Here is a 17,438-nt window from a genome sequence, read left to right as displayed (position 1 = left end):
AAATGAATTTCTTAGCAATGCATATTACTAATAAAAAATACGTATTGATATATTAACGGTAGGAAATTTACAAAATATCTTCATGGAATCCTATCTTTATTTAATATCCTAATGATGTTGGCCATAAAAGAAAAATGTATAATTTTGACCCATACAATGTTTCTTTGGCTATTGCTGAAGCATGTTTTCTCCAAGTACAACATGCTCCTGGACCAACATCCTTGTTGATCCTTGAACAACATTCCAATCAGAATTGAGATATAACTTTTCAGGAAATATCTGTTTTAGGCTTACAATCAGGGTTAGGTGCTTCTTCACCCATGTTAATCAGCTATCATTTCAGAATCAGAATCAGAATCAGAAAGAGGTTTATTGCCAAGTATGCTTGCGCCTACAATGAATTTGTTTTAGTGACATAAGCTTCCAGAGACAACAACACACAGACAAAAAAATAATAAAAAAATGTAGGCAAATAAACAATTGTGCTGTATTGCATAAGCATAAAAATGATTTTTCCCACTGATTTTAGGAATAAATTATGGGTAGGGTTAGGTTTAGGGGTAGGGATTGGGTTAAATCTATATTTTTAATAATAATGGGTTAAATCTATATTTTTAATAATAATAACAAAAGATATTGATCCAGACCCATGTCGTACTTTGCAAAATCACGGCGACCGCGAATAAAGATTGGTTTAGTGGTCCAGGGTCACTCATTCACTCACAGACAGAGAGACAGACAGACATAATGAAACTTGTGGGACCGAAGAATTTTTTCGCCATCTATTGGACAAATGCTGAAACTGGTTTCCCCAATAACAAAATATTTCTACATACTTAAAAATGCTTTCCATTCTAATAGTAAATATTAATATAAACTAGTAACAGTGTTAATTTATATAATATTAGGGAGTTTTATCTACACTCTGTGTGTTTTATTGCTCTGGCTTCTTATTTTCGTGTGGAACTATTGTCGCAGATCTTGTTTCACCCGAGACTCAGTTTCAGATGAACAGACACACGCACATTTTTTCGAAACCTATAGCTTTATATGCACACGAGAGTTTGACAGATGGCTGCGAATACAGTGAACGAATCCAAAACAAACCGTGAGGTCTTGCTGGGCTTCTTAGAGGAGGCAGAAACATGGCAGCTTCTTAGTAACCAGTTTCCTAGTAAAGTCGGAGGGAGACCTGCGTGGTTGAGCCAAGTGGATTTGCCAACAGTGTCTGAGTTACAGTGTGACAAATGTAAACTTCCAACAGTGTTTCTTCTGCAGGTCTACGCACCAATAACGGAATATGATCGATGTTTTCACAGAACACTGTTTGTGTTCTGCTGCAAGACACCAGCCTGCTATACGCGAAATGATAACAAGTGTTTTAAAGGTAATGTATAATCTGTCATATTTTGAACAGAGCCTTTTAATGTTTTCATATTTTAATTATATATTTACCTATTTCTATGTAAAGTTTTATTAAAGTGAAAATTCTCTTTTTATTTTTTTACTAATATGCTCATGACCTTCCAAACCCCTTTGAATTTTTTTAATGGTACATGAAAATAGATATTTTGAAGAATGTAGGTAAGTACAATGGAAGTGAGTAAGAGCCGAAACATTCAACATTCTTCAGAAGATCTCCTTTTATTTTCCACAGAATAAAATCAGACATTTAATTGTGGCTCATAAATATAAGCTTCTCTATAACATAGGTTTAAAATCACAGTACTATCTGTGCTATCCCACATTCCCAGTGTTTAGATGCCAGCTGCCAAGAAAAAATGACTTCTACCCCTTTGATCCTCCACCTGATGAGAAGCCAGAGCAGCTTGTGAATAAGCATCAGGTGCTGGACTCTGGGCTCAAACTGTGCAGGCTGTGTGGTTGTCTGGGACAGAAAGCCTGCTCTCGATGTCACTCTGTCACATACTGCTGTAAAGAGCATCAGACCATAGACTGGAAACAGAGACACAAGAAAGAATGTTCTAATGAGTGTAAGTAAATGCAGGACATGTTATGCATTATTTCAGTCAAGATCTGTTACCTTTAATCTGTTTGCATGTTGTCTTCGTATCTGAATCCACAGCTTCTCAATGCTCTGAGGAGCTCAGTTCATTTCTGTTTCCTGAGTGGGAGCTGGTTACAGAGGCAGAAGAGCTTCCAGCAAAAGATGAGGAACTCCATGAAGCCCACAGTCTGGATCAGGAGAGCATGGCATGCTTAAATAATGGTACACCTATCAGATAAGATTTGGCAGCTTGATATTTCCACATCTTGTCAAGGAATAATAATTTACAGTTTATTTATTTTCTCAGGTTTGGAGGACAGTGAACTTGAAAGTATGGCCCTTCATGAAACACAAGACTCTAAAGTGTTTCAGAAGTTCAAGAAGCGCATTGCTAATGAACCACAACAGGTCAGTTACAAAATCATGGCTTGAAGTGCAAATGCTGGCCATGGCTTTTGTGTGTTGTGTGGTTAAACGGCTGTGTGATTTGTACATGTATTTTTAAGGTTTTGCGGTATTGCAAAGTAGGATCTCCTCTCTGGGTGTCAGCTGAACATGTGCCACGTGAGGAGGATGTTCCAGAATGTCCATGTGGTGCAAAACGTCTGTTTGAATTTCAGGTAACGTAAAGTGTACATGTTAAATATAAAGAGAACATAGTCATGACTCATGCATATACTACTGTTCGGGTCAGTGAGATTTGTTTTGAAAGAACAAGGATGTATTGAAATGATCAGACAATTACAAAAGATTTCTGAAAAATAAAACCTTAGGCTACACAACGTATAATCCTAAGAATTTTTTCTTAAACAGCAAATAAGCATATTAAAATGATTTCTGAAGGATCATGTTACACTACTGGTGTAATAAATGCTGATAATTTAACTCTGCCATTACATCAGTAAGTTATTTTAAAAAAGGAAACCATTGCTAAATTGTAATATCAATCAGTCATAAATGGCATTAGATGAATGCATTGCACTGTTTAAGGTGTCACGGTCTATTTCAGATCATGCCTCAGTTACTTAATCACCTCAAAGTGGATACGACGGATGCCAGCATAGACTGGGGGACAGTGGCCATCTACACCTGTGCTGACAGCTGTGACCAAGGCACCAAATATTCTGCTGAGTTCATCTGGAAACAAGACTTTTCAGGAGATCAAGCAGTGTAGAATTGGTCTAGTCAAATGAACTAGAATTCAGACTTATGCATGGAAAAACCACATTATAATAAAGGCTTTGGTTATTTTAAGGCACGGACATACATTTCTTTCCCTAAAAGAGGTCTTCACAATAAGCATTACCAAACATTTAGGCAATTCAGACAAAGTAATATTTATTTTTTGATTTATCAAGGATGCTTTAATCAAGTGACAGTAAGTACTTTTGCAAAAGATTCAAGCAAATGCTGTTCTTTTAAACTTTCCCCTCATTTAAGAATCAAATCAAAGCCGTACAGCCATTTTCAACATTAATCATTTGTCCTGAGCAGCAAATCAAGATGTTATTATGATTTCTGAAGGATCATGTGACACTGAATTTTCAGCAGCCATTACTTCAGTCTTCAGTGTTGCCACCACAGGAATAAATGACAATATCTACTGAAATATGTTATATTTTACAGAATTAGTTTTACTGTTTTATGAAATCAATTCAGCCTTGAGAAACTGGTTTTCAAAATATTAAAAAACATTGTATTAACCCTAGATCGAAGGGTAGTATATAAACATTAACACATCGGTTTTAAATAAAGCCTGTAATTTCTAAATTCAACATCTTGATATCCTGCCTTGTTGTTGTTAGAATATGGTTTAATTAGTGTAATTCTGGTATGAAATCCAAAATAATCTCACATACTAATACTGATTCTCCTCACTTAAAAGTCATTTCTGTTGTCATCATAACATTACTAAAGTAAGATGTAATCTCATCACTATCATAAAAAAAAAAAAAAAAAAAAAAAAAACATATTGAAGTAACACTTTACAATGCAGTGATGGACTGAAGTTGGCAAACATTTATTTGCATTCAATGTAGCAAAGTAAATTAGTTACATAGATGAAAGTATTAAATTAAGATGTCAGTGCTTTACATGGGGCTATTGGGAGACCTAGACATCATACAATGAAATGGCAATTAAATCCGTTAGATCTGTCAACCAATCTCATTTGAAACCGTAACTTAAAAGGCCAAATCCACATGATGACTTCAACAACGATGATGATGATGATTCGCAAACTTGTTTCCAAAGCGTTGTTGGAAAATAACCTAAATGCACTTCTTAAAACAAAAGTTCCCCATGCACTGATCAACATGGACATTGCTTGCTACAGACTGATTCCTCTCACTTACAGACAATCAGAAAAGCAGTACATAAAACCTACTAATAAAGGGAATGTGTAAAAGTATGAAATTAACATTTTAACATCATAAAACCATAAAAGAATTCAAAACATTAAAATGTTCGGACATCGTTAAAACAGTATTTTGAAAACCAAATAGCAGGTGATAAACATTTTAAAAAGAAAATAAAAGCATTTTTAACCCTCAAATCTGTTAACTTTGAGTGAAAATGTGTCCTCCATATTTACAGGCTTAGAAAAGAAAATAAAACTGCGTAGGTCACCCCAGACATACTGGTGGGCTCAGGAAGTAATTCACCAGCGATATCAGAACAAGATTACGTAGTCTTCCTGAATCCTTTCAGGATAGGGTATATATTCTCAAATGCTTCATAAATTTCTCCTCTAACCTTTGCACCTGGAAATAAAAAGAATTTTCATTATGCAACTTCCGTAATTACACACAATATCATGCTAGAACTGCATGGTTTCATTTTACCATATTAAATACAACAATAATCTCACCTGTAAGTACAACTTTTCCTGAAACGAATATTAAAAGGACGATTCTGGGTTTGATCATTCTGTAGATTAATCCAGGAAATAGCTCCGGTTCATAGCTGGTGAAAAAGCATTAGCAGCATATTAGTGTTGTAGTTTTTCCATCTCATAGTCAGAATGCTGCTCACGCTTGAATAAAAGATCAGGAAATTGCAAATACATCAGTGTAATAGTAAAATACACTCAATTAACATAACCTAAGTGATACAAACAGTAATGCTGAAAAATAATTTACATTTATTCAGAACTAATAAGGCACACAAAAGTACTTAATTTAGTTTGGGTAGTGCTATATAAACAATATTAATAATAAATTAACCCAGACAAACCTGCTAAACTGCTGGTGTGTAAGCACCAGGCCCTCTAATCGGATGGGAAACTTGACGTCGCAGCTGCCAACCATGTTCTGAATTTTGAAGTCTAAGAATTTGGCAGGAAAACCCAACTTCTGCACCACTCTGGCATACTTTCTGGCTGCCAATCGGGACTGTTCCTCACTGCAGAAGTGAGTGCACACAAAAAAGGCAAACTCACACACTGCTGTTTGTTCTACAAGTTGTGCGAGGAAAAAAAAATTACAGCAAATCCACAGATGGCATTCGTACCTTTTGGCTCCTGTGCACACCATCTTCCCTGAGCTGAAGATGAGTGCTGTTGTTCTGGGTTCTCGTATTCTCATGATGACGGCAGCAAAACGCTGAAAGTGTTATTGATGGATATTTGTGTTCAATCAAAATGAAGGCAAAACTAGACATTACATAAACTGTTAATGTTCAGAAAACATCTATTTGTGATCTACTTGAAGTAATCTTTGCCAAAAGGTCCACAAAAAAATTAAATACAAAAAAGGAAATAAAATCAAATGGTCTAAGCTTTTTAACCACTTAAAACTTAAACATCTTACCTTTGGATTATATTCAGCATTTCTGGCTCGGAGTGCTATCGTCTTCAAGTCAAGTTTGCACCCCAAGTTCACAGTAGACACAATATTCCTTAAAAATAACAATTTTATATACTTTATTTTTCTTGCATGTAATACATAGAAATTGTAGTCCGCAGACTAAAGCATGAAGTACACTCATATGATCACTCAGGTGTGTTTAACAGTTTAACAGGATTGTGTGATGACAGCTAAATAACTCACTGTAACTGGGGGACGATGCCAGAGCTCTCTGAGGCCGGTGTGGCAGGGGTAATGGGGGTCATAGGGGTGAGTGGTGTGGTATAAAGTGGGGTGTTGCCTGGCAGTGCTGTTGTGGTGGAGACTTGTGAGTGGTACAGCTGGGGTGTCTGGCCTGAACCTCCCACCATCCCACTCTGCTGTTGTGAGGCCGCTGCTTGTTGTTGTTGTTGCTGCTGCTGTTGCTGTCTCTGCTGCTCCTCCAGAAGGGACAAGCTGTTGGTGTTCTGCACTGGCTGTGGTGTAAGACCTGAGCCGTACGGCATCATGGGACTGAAAAGGACAGGCGTCATGGATCCCTTTGAATAGACGTGAGAGGACTGTTAACTTTGTGCTGATGCACTGAAACAGTTTTGATTCAAATATCTGTATTATAAAAAAGCTGGAATATACTACATCTCCTGCACATATTTAAATGTAAATTAATTTACAATAAATGTAACTAACAGACAAATAATGTAATAATGTAGCCCAAGTACAGCTAAATATTTTCCAAATAATAAAACAAACATTAACAATATGAACTTTGCATAGTATAATGTGGTGCTTTCCAAAAAAATTCATATCACATTTTCTAGAATGATGGTCCCTTGCACCTGGACATTAATATTTAGGTTTCCATTTGAAAACACCTGGCGTAAAGTATGGTTCCCTAGTTTTTCTCTGCATTTCTTGTCAAGTGTATGATGTCTAATATTTCAAAATCTGTGCAGAGTTTAAAAGCAGTGTAGTGTATTCGAGTGTATTTAATCTTACCCAGCAGTGCATTACTCACCTGCGGAGATGCCAGCCCTGGAGGGAAAGGAGGTATGCTGTTGTTCTGCTCCATATTGACAGCTTATGAAGCAAAACAACCAAGTAGTGATTTCAGGACTAGCTTGAAGCCTCCAAAAGCTTTAAAAGAACTGTGGTGAAAAAGAACACATAAACCAATCTAACAAACACACTTTCACACAACAGTGTAGCACTATGTCTTCTGAGAAACTTGCGTACGCTGTACACAAATAAATGTGTGCATATATAAAAGAGGGGAACATAATTTAATGTTTCGGTGGTAAAATGAAGACTGCACAGGGTCATTACTCGAAGTTCATAGGGAATATACATTTAAAAAGAATTTACAGAACATATAGAACGTGTCAATGTTCACACCAAGAGTAGGGTAACGTTGATGCTATTGGCACTGCAGTGTGGTTCTAAGAAAAGTCTAATCAATGTTATATCACATGAACAACGCCGCTTAACATGACAATTCACATTCAACAGAAAGAGACGCCAGAGCTGACAAATTATCACAGTGAAGCCTTCGGCGCAGAATCAAGCCCAGCGTGCTTAACGTGGCTAGTTCGTTGAGCTAATCTGTTCGTTAACAAACTCAAACAGTTTATACTAACGTTACATATATATCAGCTTTCTGCCGAAGTGGTGTAATGGATTGTATATGGAAAAAAAAACGTCCAAACAAACCGTTAATTCACAGAATCGCTCAGGCTGGCAATGGCTTCGTGCGGAATAGTTCCAGAAGCGCAGGTAGCGCGCAAAACATGAGAACTCACAACTTCCGCCGACTTTAATAATGCGCTTCCGGTGCATTATGGGTTCACATCACTGGTTTGCACTATTTTATATTCATGGATATTTATTTAAACAGCACAAAATTGTATATTGTTATAATAAAAAACAGATATTAAAATGAGGAAACCATTATTTGTTTGCTAAATAAAATAAAATAAAATAAGTACATGTAAAAATAAAAAAGTGTTAGAGTGTAGTAAAAAGCGGTTGCTTCTCTTAAAATGTTTAGGAATAATATTAAAACTTTGCTCTTTACCTTTTGCTTATACATTTATTCAAAACATTGTAATATTTTTTAATCATATATGAAAAAGTGATAAGCCAGACCACTTTTATGTATGTACAACTTCCAAAGTAATATAAAAAAATTCTACTATATATGTTTATTAGGTCTCTCACCTATGTCCATTACAAATTCTATAACTTTCAATAAACGCCCTGACTTTTATTTTGAAAATGTGTTTTGACAATCTTCGGGCTTACACTTTAACTCTTAAAAAAGAGGGAAACGAACGCTTACCGAACACAAAAACATGTTTTTTAATGCCTGAACTGAAGTCAAATGGCAGCTGTGGGGACATGGTCTTTCTCTCGTCCTGCAGTGGAGAGAATGAGATGCATGCTGCTAGCTGGACAAAATGCTACAGATGTGGTAGAAACAGCAATTGCAGGTACATATAAATAGACATCTGTTTGTAAGTTACTGTTCATCAATCAACTACGTAAAAATTTTATTCTTTAAAGGTGGTCGGAAAACGCAGGTATTGTTAATAAATGAGGGATATGGACGATAAACAACTGGTTTTCAAGCTTATGAAACAAAATACTAACTATTCTTACTACCTTTACAGTTCCCTTTTTCATATTACTCCCAAGACTATGTTTGTTAAAGTAAGCAAACTTTATTTAATTAAGAGGTTTACAGGAAGTGTTGAAATATATTCATAAGTGTGTGATACATGGTAAGTATATAGTTTTCCATATTATGGTATTATCTTTCTTTTATAAATAATAACAATGCATCTTTCTGAATCAATAATAAGAGGTATATTTTCTTAGAGGTTGAAGATGATGTAGACACGGGACGGCACATTGTTGGCAGAGGAGGGTATCCAAATTCCAAGGGAGTGGTTGAATGTGATGCTGCAATTATGGAAGGTGTGCCAGGGAGATTTGGGGCAGTGGCTGCACTTCGAGGGTAAAAAAAAAAGGCTTGATTAATTTACCCAGGGGGATTTCTTACATGTAACAAAATGCCTCCAGAGTACAATGCTTTCATTTGTCATGCACTGTTTGAAAAAAAAAAAGAGGATGAAAAAAGGTTAATTTCCATGCCATCTGGCCCTGAACCATCTTGTATGCTTGTGTTTTCATTGCTAGAATTGCACAGCCATGCCGTGTAGCTCGCAAAGTAATGGAGAAGAGTCCTCACAGTTTGCTTGTTGGAGATGGAGCAGAAGCATTTGCTCAGGAATTGGGTTTTACATCTGAACCCAATGCCAATATGCTTTCCGACCATTCAGCTACTGCTTACCGGGTATTCATTCACACACCCACACGCACACACAATATAGTATACTTGTTATTTCAATCCCTAGAAAGAACACATAATTTCTAATTGATTTTAATGACATTTTTCTTTGTTTCTTTTTATGTATTCCAAAAGGAGTACCTTGAAAAAAATAAACTGGTCAGAGGTGGGCATGATACAATAGGTAAGAGATTAATATAATGTGAAAGCTTTCTCGATGAGGAAATCATATCTGGGCCAAACTCTTTTTTTTTTAAGTTAAGATGACTCAACTAGGTTGTGAATTTGGCAGACAAAATAATTTCTCAACCAAGTATGGCCTAATGTAAAAAATATATATAACAGTAACATTTTGTGATTATTTAATCTTGTTTACTTTCTCAGGTCTTATAGCTCTTGATCTAAGTGGTAACATAACAGTAGGTAAGGTTGAAAATGTTTACATTTCCTACATAAGCTTTATTTATAAAAATATTGATCTGATGTAGTACGTTCATATTTAACTATTCGAACATGATACAATTATGGATATGAGTCTTATAATACAGAATGGACATTTGCCAAGTATTTACATATAAATTCAGTTATTTTACAACAAACATTTGTATGTGCCTAAATAAACACACATTGTGCAGGAGTTTCCACATCAGGAGCTCCCTTCAAAGCACCAGGGCGGGTGGGAGATTCTCCACTTCCAGGCTGTGGGCTATACGCTGACCATAAAGTAAGTTGTGCAGCTTTGTAGGTCATTTAATAAGCTTTGCAGGGATTTAATCATTCAGCTCATAGCCTAATTCTGTACTGTCAAATTTATTAATTTGTACAAGTATGACGAGTTTCTTTACAACCTTGTTCTCTGTATTTTCAGGTGGGTGCTGCAGCAGGTAATTATTATTATAATTTTTTTTACTTTGCATCTGAGCTTGGTCTTGTACAAATGCATTATTTCTCAGTAAATATCACACAGTACTATTAAACATGCAGTATACAGATCCTTTGGAGACTTCACACTTTACACTTGTAGAATATACCTACTGTATATATTCTTTCTCTCTGCAGCTACAGGTGATGGAGACAAAATCATGTGTTACTGCCCAAGCTTTCATGTTGTGCAGCTGATGAGACAAGTATGTAATACTGATTTGGTATAAATTATCACCTTGAAATAATATTCAGTTGTGTATTTATTTAATCTATAATTTATAGGATAATGTCCAAATGTATCAAAATGTGAAGATGTAATCTGAATTATTCAAACACATTTTCTACACATTAGTATTTCAGGGTTAATTCTATGAGGATCTGGGTATCGTGATGTTCGTGTTTTTTAAATTAGAGGTGGTGTAAAGTGAAGGCGGTCATTGAAAATACAATTAAACCATTATAATTTTTTTGTGTGTTGTAGTAAATTAGATCTGGCTCTTATTTCTATCATCTTTTGTCTGCTATAAAGGGCTCATCTCCTAATGAAGCCTGTCAGGCTGTACTTGCCGACATACAGAGGAGAATAGGTGGCGATAAATGCTTTGAACTTGGGCTTATTTCTTTGAATATGAAGGTAAACACTGTATTTCCTGACCTCAGTATAATACATATTGCTTGAATGCTGTTTGAACTTACACATTTGTAAAGGGGGTCATTTTAGCAGCTCACACCCTTAATTGCAGCTGATTCAAGTTTCTTTCAGCCTAATTGAACTATGGTCTTACTCAGGGAGAGGTGGGAGCTGCATCTTCAGTGGAGTTTCCATACACTTTCTGGAACCAAGGGTTGAGCTCGGTGGAGGAGCTAGTCATTAACCAATAGAAATCCATAAATGTTTAATTTCTACTCAATAAGTATGTGGCTGGTCATAAAACGTCATTTATTTTAACATTTGTGATAACATTTCATTTCTTTGTATGAAAACCGCTGCTCATTATTTTCGTAATCAATAAAAAATGTACCTGGTGGGTCACTGTCTTGTTTTTTTTTTTGACACGTATTGATTAGTGAGTCACACTCACATTAGCCAATGCCACGTTTCATAAATGACGTAATATTTTACCCCTCATGATAGGGGGCAGGATTGCGGCAGTCCTCAGCACGAACGGTTCAAGTCACAGAACTCATCGTGAATGTTTAATAAACAGATGTGGGTGTTGTAGTTCTTTCAATAGACATATTCCGTTCGAGCAGGTCAGATGATCTCTGAATTAGACTACAACATCCGCACAGGTCATGATGACGACATTGCCTACGCAATCGGTTTAAGGAGTTCCTATTTCCTGGTTGAAGAGTCAGCCATTTTGGGTTTCAACCGACTAGCCTTTGCGGCAGTAGCTAGCCAGCTAGTTACTTTTTAATCGGGGGAGAGGTTATAGTTTCTAGTCTACCTTCACGCCGCGGAGTTTTTTTGTTAGAAGACAAACGGTTTTCACAGTGTCCAGTCCACGATGAATCCCGAATAGTAAGTGGTTGAGTTATTAACCGGCTCACTGAGCTCATAATTTACCTGTAGCTACTTTTGACAGGCAGAGGCGATGATGACTAGCTTGTGTGTTTAATCTTACCAGCAACTAATCTTACTGTATTCACATTTCACTTAGTCAAAGCCGGAAAGCAACTTCATTTTAAAGACCAGCATTTTTAATATTTAGCTTTCTTTAAAATAGGTGTTTTTGTGATTAAGAGACTGTTGTTTGTATAACTGAGCTCCGCCGGTTTTAATATCCATCCGCGTTATGACAAGTAGACCTCATCAATTAGTCATACCACACCTTTAACACTTAGTATATTATACTATTTCCATCTCATTCTATTAAAACACATGTTATTTGCCAGGCTTCATTAGAAATTAATATGAAAGCTAGCTGATGTAAGCTAACGTCTTCAGATAGCTTTTCATTAAACTTACTTTTTAAACAGCTCGACGAGCTGGTGAAGTAGATGAATAACTGTATCGCTAACGTGGTTTGGTAACCTGTTGCTGAGCCTTTAATATGTTCAGAAAGATGGTTGCGGTTTAAGTAGCTAACTAGTTCAAAAATTTATGTCAATATCAGGAAGGTGGTCTTTGCAAATTACGAGCGAGTAACTTAACCAGTCAGTCGCGTTCATTTGTGCCAAGACACTTTTTATAGTTTGTAAAGTAATTTGAGCATTTATCCAATTGTTTTATTACCTGGGTTTGCTGCACATAGATATATAGTCACGTGCATTGTGTATAATTACTGTACACATGGACACTAAACTTAAATGCATACGATAAAGTCGGGGGTTTTCTGTCTGCTTCTTAGAAATAAGAGATGGTTTAGCAAGATTACATGCATATTTCCACATTTTCACAGCACCAGTCGGATTTGTGCTATCTTTATTTCCTTATCATTATTTATTTACACAATCCTAAAAGGAACATTGGAAGTGAATTGTGAGGTTTCTACACTCCTGTCTAAATATCTGGATGTGCAGATGTCAAGTATGTCTGGAGGAACTGGAGTGCCCATCCCTTCCTCTATTGTGTGCTAGTCATGTGTAGGTCACATGCCAAATGACAAGCTACATGGTTCATTACAACTATCACTAGACTGAGTGTTAAGCAACTCTGTTACTTAATAGACTTCGTGTCAGGTGTTGCTTGTATTATACATGGTCAGAATTAGGGTGAAATATGGTTGTTTTTTTTTTGTTTCGTTTTTTTGTAGTAAGGGGTTATTAAAATGGTAGTTGTTTTTCTCTTTCGTTCTTCATATATTTTGTATGAAAGATTCAATATTAATGTGCATACGTTTGTGGCTTCCTGAAAGAACATGAATAGTGATTTTTCTTTTTCTTTTCTTTTTTTGAGAGACTGCAAGTCAGAATTCATGACACATTTTGAACATACATGTAGGATATAATGCAGAACTTAAGATCTTCATGTTTAAACAAGACATACTTAGCTGAAGACACTTACACTACAGCTACCTATTCTGTCTGATAGAAATCAGAAACCGGCGTATAACAGAGGGGCTTTACATGCAGTTTTTTTGTGAAGCAGGTCTACACAGGAGCGTTTGTTGCAGTCAACCTAACAAGGAGAGCATGACTTGAATTCAGTTTAGTGGGCAGGATGGAGATGAAGACTGACCGTTCTGGTGTTGACCAGGCCGATCCACCATCTTTCTTTACTAGGGCATGTTGAATAGGGACAGAGGATTTAGCACAACGGGCAGAATTCCCTCTCTGTGGAATGCTTAATCAGCTTGCTCAAGTTTCCAGACCTCAGAGATCCTCAAGCACATTGTTTCTGTTAAAAAGAGATTTTATTTTCTGCATGCAATAGTGGACCAGTGACCGATTTATGCCATGTTTAACTGAGTTGCATCAGAAAATGGTCTTACAGTGCTGGAAAGCAAGGGTCTGATCTATTTCACATGATTTTAATGACCTCATTCCAAATGTACATCTAGAAAATAAACAATGTTTAATATACAGTGAACGAAAGCAACAGTTGGGTTCAGGCTTCGGTGTTTTGAGATGTAGGGCCAACTGTCTGCATCAATATAATGGGTACACTCATTCAAAAGTTATTTCTTTAGAGAAATTTATATTTTTATTCAGCAAGGATACCAAAAGTGACAGTAAAGACTTCTATTTGTCCAATAATCCTGAGAAAGAGTGTTAATCCATTAATATTAATTAATCTTGGTTTCTACAAGATATATCTTAATATTAAGTTGTGCAACTGTTGTTAACATTGTTAATAAGAAGAAATGTTTCTACACCAAATCAGCAAGAATCAATCTAATATGAATGCTGAAGATTCGAGTATTACCTGCTGGAAGTTCAGCCATCACAGGAACAAGTTGCATTTTAAAACAATAAAATCTAAAACGTTTAAATTGTAATATTATTTCACAGTACTTTTTCCATGTATTTTTGATCAAATAAATGCAGCCTTGGCGAGACTTCTTTCAAAAGTATTGCCAATCCCAAACTTCTACAGTAACGTGTATTTCACACAACAGTACTGTCAAAAGTTGGTAGACAAATATTGACTGTCTAATGTTTTGTAACTCTTTCTCTTCATACAGTGACTATTTATTCAAGCTGCTCTTGATTGGTGACTCTGGTGTTGGAAAGTCTTGCCTTCTTCTCCGATTTGCAGTAAGTAGGCTACAAGTTGTCCTGCATTTGCCATCATAGAGACATCATTTTTGCAGAGGTTAAATAATCAGCTGTCTTTATTTCTGTACAAAATAAATGTGCATACTAAAAGACTTGTATCACATTTATATGGAGTTAATATTTTCATTCAAAGCACTGTGGGGAGAGACTTGACTACTGAAACCTCTGATTCTCCTGCTGTTTTGCTTCTTTCAGGATGACACATACACAGAAAGCTACATTAGCACTATCGGTGTGGACTTTAAAATAAGAACTATAGAATTAGACGGAAAGACCATCAAGCTTCAAATTGTAAGTTCCTTTCTGTCCTGTAATGAAATTAATGTTTGTGTATAAGATTAAATATATGGAATATACAAGCATGTGACTGAAGAAAAGTGAGCGCTGTGTTTCGATGGGATGGTTTTAGAGATGTGTAGAGACATCATCAGAGAGAGAGCAGAGTTATGTCAGTGCTCATCATGAAGGATTTACTTGATCTTTCCATCTAATTTATGTCAGAGATGGGCCTTTGTCTGCTGCTATTATATAAGGCTGGGTTAACATAACAATATTGAGTACTAAATTTCCATTTTGATAAAGAGATATCAATTCTTTAATGTGTGTGAGCAGAACTGCACTAAATACTACTTGATCAAATAATCACAAAAGGTTGTTACTTTTGATGAGAAACCAAGTCTCAGCTTTCAAATTGTCTATTTAGGGGTTCCCTGTATAGGCCTAGCTTACAGCATTCGTTAAGAGAATCAAGTTTATTTGTGAAATCTGGGTCAGTACCCAGTCCTACGATTGAAGTAGTACAAAAGCAGTATTTTTCTGAGCCTATTTTTGCATTCGATTCTGTCTTCCTTACAGTGGGATACAGCAGGGCAGGAGAGGTTTCGCACAATCACATCCAGTTACTACAGAGGAGCACATGGCATTATCGTAGTCTATGATGTTACAGACCAGGTGAGCTCGAGTGTCATAATTTCACGATAAACACCTGTGAAAATACCTTCTCATTTCTGCTCTACTTTATTTGTTTGAACATTTTTATGCCCTCAGGAGTCCTTCAATAATGTTAAACAGTGGCTACAGGAGATTGACCGCTATGCCAGTGAAAATGTTAACAAGTTATTGGTTGGCAACAAGTGTGACTTAACAACAAAAAAAGTGGTGGACTACACAACGGCAAAGGTAATATTGCTTCATATTATTTAACTTCCACTATTATTATGTCTCTGTCTCAAAGCCCAGTGAGCTGCGTTACTGTCAGACTGATCTGGAATGTCATACATGTGCAGTGATAACGTGCATATGATACTTTTGAATTCAGTAGATGTATCATGTTGATGTGCCAATGACTTAATGCTGCAATGAACATAAAAATATAGAATACACACTTTAGTAAAAATTACCTTACATTTCAGTACATTAGTTTTTCCAGTTTGACTCATTTTAGTACTTTAATTTTATTTCAGTTAATTGCCAAAGCAACCTCTCTTTTTTTCATGCAGTTTTTATTTCACTGAACTAATTCTTTATATATATATATATATATATATATATATATATATATATATATATATATATATATATATATATATATATATATATATATATAAAGAATTAGTTCAGTGAAATAAAAACTGCATGAAAATATATATATATATATAAAAAGAATTAGTTCAGTGAAATATATATATATATATATATATACACATTTGTTATTTATAATATATTAAAACCTAGCTCACTAGGTTTTGGAGCAAAGTGTGTGTGAGTACATAAGATTTGCAATTGTTCACTTCTCCAGTGTTCTAACGGAAAGAATGGCTTGGTTTATCTCTAGGAATTTGCTGATTCCCTTAGCATTCCTTTCTTGGAAACTAGCGCTAAGAACGCCACCAATGTGGAGCAGGCCTTCATGACTATGGCTGCAGAGATCAAGAAGAGAATGGGCCCCGGAGCCACAGCTGGAGGCTCTGAGAAGTCTAACGTGAAGATCCAGAGCACTCCAGTGAAGCCTGCATCTGGAGGCTGCTGCTGAGGCCCCCCGACCCCCCTCACATTGGCCATTGGATCTTGGAGCAAGAGCCCCCACGATAGGAGAAAGAAAGGAGAATAGATCATTTGTTATGGAGCAAAGAGTGAATATGGAGAATAGAAAGAATAAAAGAGAGCGTGAAACAGGCAACAATTTAAGTTACCCAAGTTGTACTGTATGTATCCGCACTACCAAAAACATTAAAAAAATCTGCTGCCCCCCCTTGCTTTCCACAAACTTAAACTGATGAGAGGTCTGAGATTTGGTAATGGTCAGTCCCCTTTACCCCTGCCGTCTGTCAGGGGCTGCTTTTAACCAAGCCCACCCCAAAAAAAGATGGATTTCATTTACACTCAACGATTTTTAAATCTTCTGTGTGCAGGTTTCTAAGAATAATGTGTGTTTATCTCACTGCATTCCTACTGCAGGGCTGGTCTGTGGTCAAAATTCAATGACACTTTCTTTTTCTGTCCTTTTCTTTTCTTACTTGTTGATTTTTACTGTTTATATTTGCATGTGTAGGTTTCTGTCCCCACGGATTGTTTTGCCAGTCTGTTGAGATCAACTAGGCTGCAGTGGTTCACAGTCTTACATGTTTCGTAAAATATATGTACATATACACTATGTATATATATGAAAGATCTGAATTGACAGCTCTGTAGAGTTACATACATGATTAGTATTTTTACCTTCTTTTGCATTTAAGTTGTGGCTGCAGACTCTTGGCGTTTTGTTGTGCGATGTGTAACAAGTTAACAAAAATATAAATAAATATTGTACGACCATACTGTACAGTATCAGTATGTCTGCGATTCTTGGTGGGACTTGTAGAAACCCTTTGTTTTATTTATTCAACATTTATATGCAAATATATTGTTCCATTAATAAACGATCGCTCGATATTGGCCATTAACCTGCGGAATACATTGAAAGCAATTGCATATGTGACTCAAACACTATGTTCTCTTTTTCATAATAAAGGCAAATGAATTAATTTTTTGAATGACCTTGGAAACCGTTCATGTCTAGTATATCATTTTGTGCAGTTTTAGATATTTACTT

The 17,438-nt window shown here is 36.1% G+C and overlaps 4 protein-coding genes across 4 annotated transcripts; 3 read left to right on the top strand and 1 right to left on the bottom strand.

Moving 5' to 3' along the window:
• The first annotated feature begins 986 nt into the window (after positions 1-986).
• On the top strand, positions 987-3,262 carry pdcd2 (programmed cell death 2). The gene is made up of 6 exons (XM_052572927.1): positions 987-1,387; positions 1,755-1,994; positions 2,087-2,230; positions 2,316-2,416; positions 2,515-2,628; positions 3,018-3,262. The coding sequence occupies exons 1-6, from the start codon at positions 1,072-1,074 to the stop codon at positions 3,180-3,182; spliced, it is 1,080 nt and encodes a 359-aa protein (XP_052428887.1). The 5' UTR covers positions 987-1,071; the 3' UTR covers positions 3,183-3,262.
• Positions 3,263-4,009: 747 nt separating this feature from the next.
• Positions 4,010-7,709, bottom strand: tbp (TATA box binding protein). The gene is made up of 8 exons (XM_052572928.1): positions 7,561-7,709; positions 6,869-6,998; positions 6,058-6,392; positions 5,818-5,905; positions 5,519-5,610; positions 5,243-5,410; positions 4,878-4,972; positions 4,010-4,770 (listed from the first exon to the last, which is right to left on the bottom strand). The coding sequence occupies exons 2-8, from the start codon at positions 6,920-6,922 to the stop codon at positions 4,691-4,693; spliced, it is 912 nt and encodes a 303-aa protein (XP_052428888.1). The 5' UTR covers positions 6,923-6,998; positions 7,561-7,709; the 3' UTR covers positions 4,010-4,690.
• A 401-nt stretch (positions 7,710-8,110) lies between these two features.
• Positions 8,111-11,151, top strand: zgc:153169 (uncharacterized protein LOC767799 homolog). The gene is made up of 10 exons (XM_052572929.1): positions 8,111-8,339; positions 8,728-8,866; positions 9,049-9,205; positions 9,335-9,383; positions 9,584-9,622; positions 9,835-9,923; positions 10,068-10,083; positions 10,259-10,326; positions 10,653-10,757; positions 10,913-11,151. The coding sequence occupies exons 1-10, from the start codon at positions 8,231-8,233 to the stop codon at positions 11,003-11,005; spliced, it is 864 nt and encodes a 287-aa protein (XP_052428889.1). The 5' UTR covers positions 8,111-8,230; the 3' UTR covers positions 11,006-11,151.
• Positions 11,152-11,472: 321 nt separating this feature from the next.
• Positions 11,473-17,370, top strand: rab1ab (RAB1A, member RAS oncogene family b). Its single transcript, XM_052572146.1, has 6 exons — positions 11,473-11,648; positions 14,254-14,326; positions 14,543-14,638; positions 15,203-15,298; positions 15,395-15,526; positions 16,182-17,370. Exons 1-6 carry the CDS (start codon positions 11,635-11,637, stop codon positions 16,377-16,379), a joined length of 609 nt encoding a protein of 202 aa, XP_052428106.1. The 5' UTR covers positions 11,473-11,634; the 3' UTR covers positions 16,380-17,370.
• The last annotated feature ends 68 nt before the right edge of the window (positions 17,371-17,438 follow it).

Source organism: Carassius gibelio, chromosome B13 (assembly GCF_023724105.1).
Source record: "Carassius gibelio isolate Cgi1373 ecotype wild population from Czech Republic chromosome B13, carGib1.2-hapl.c, whole genome shotgun sequence".
Lineage (NCBI taxonomy): Eukaryota > Metazoa > Chordata > Actinopteri > Cypriniformes > Cyprinidae > Carassius > Carassius gibelio.
The sequence above is the reverse complement of the archived record's forward strand: the minus strand, read 5'-3'. Positions and strand labels throughout refer to the sequence as shown.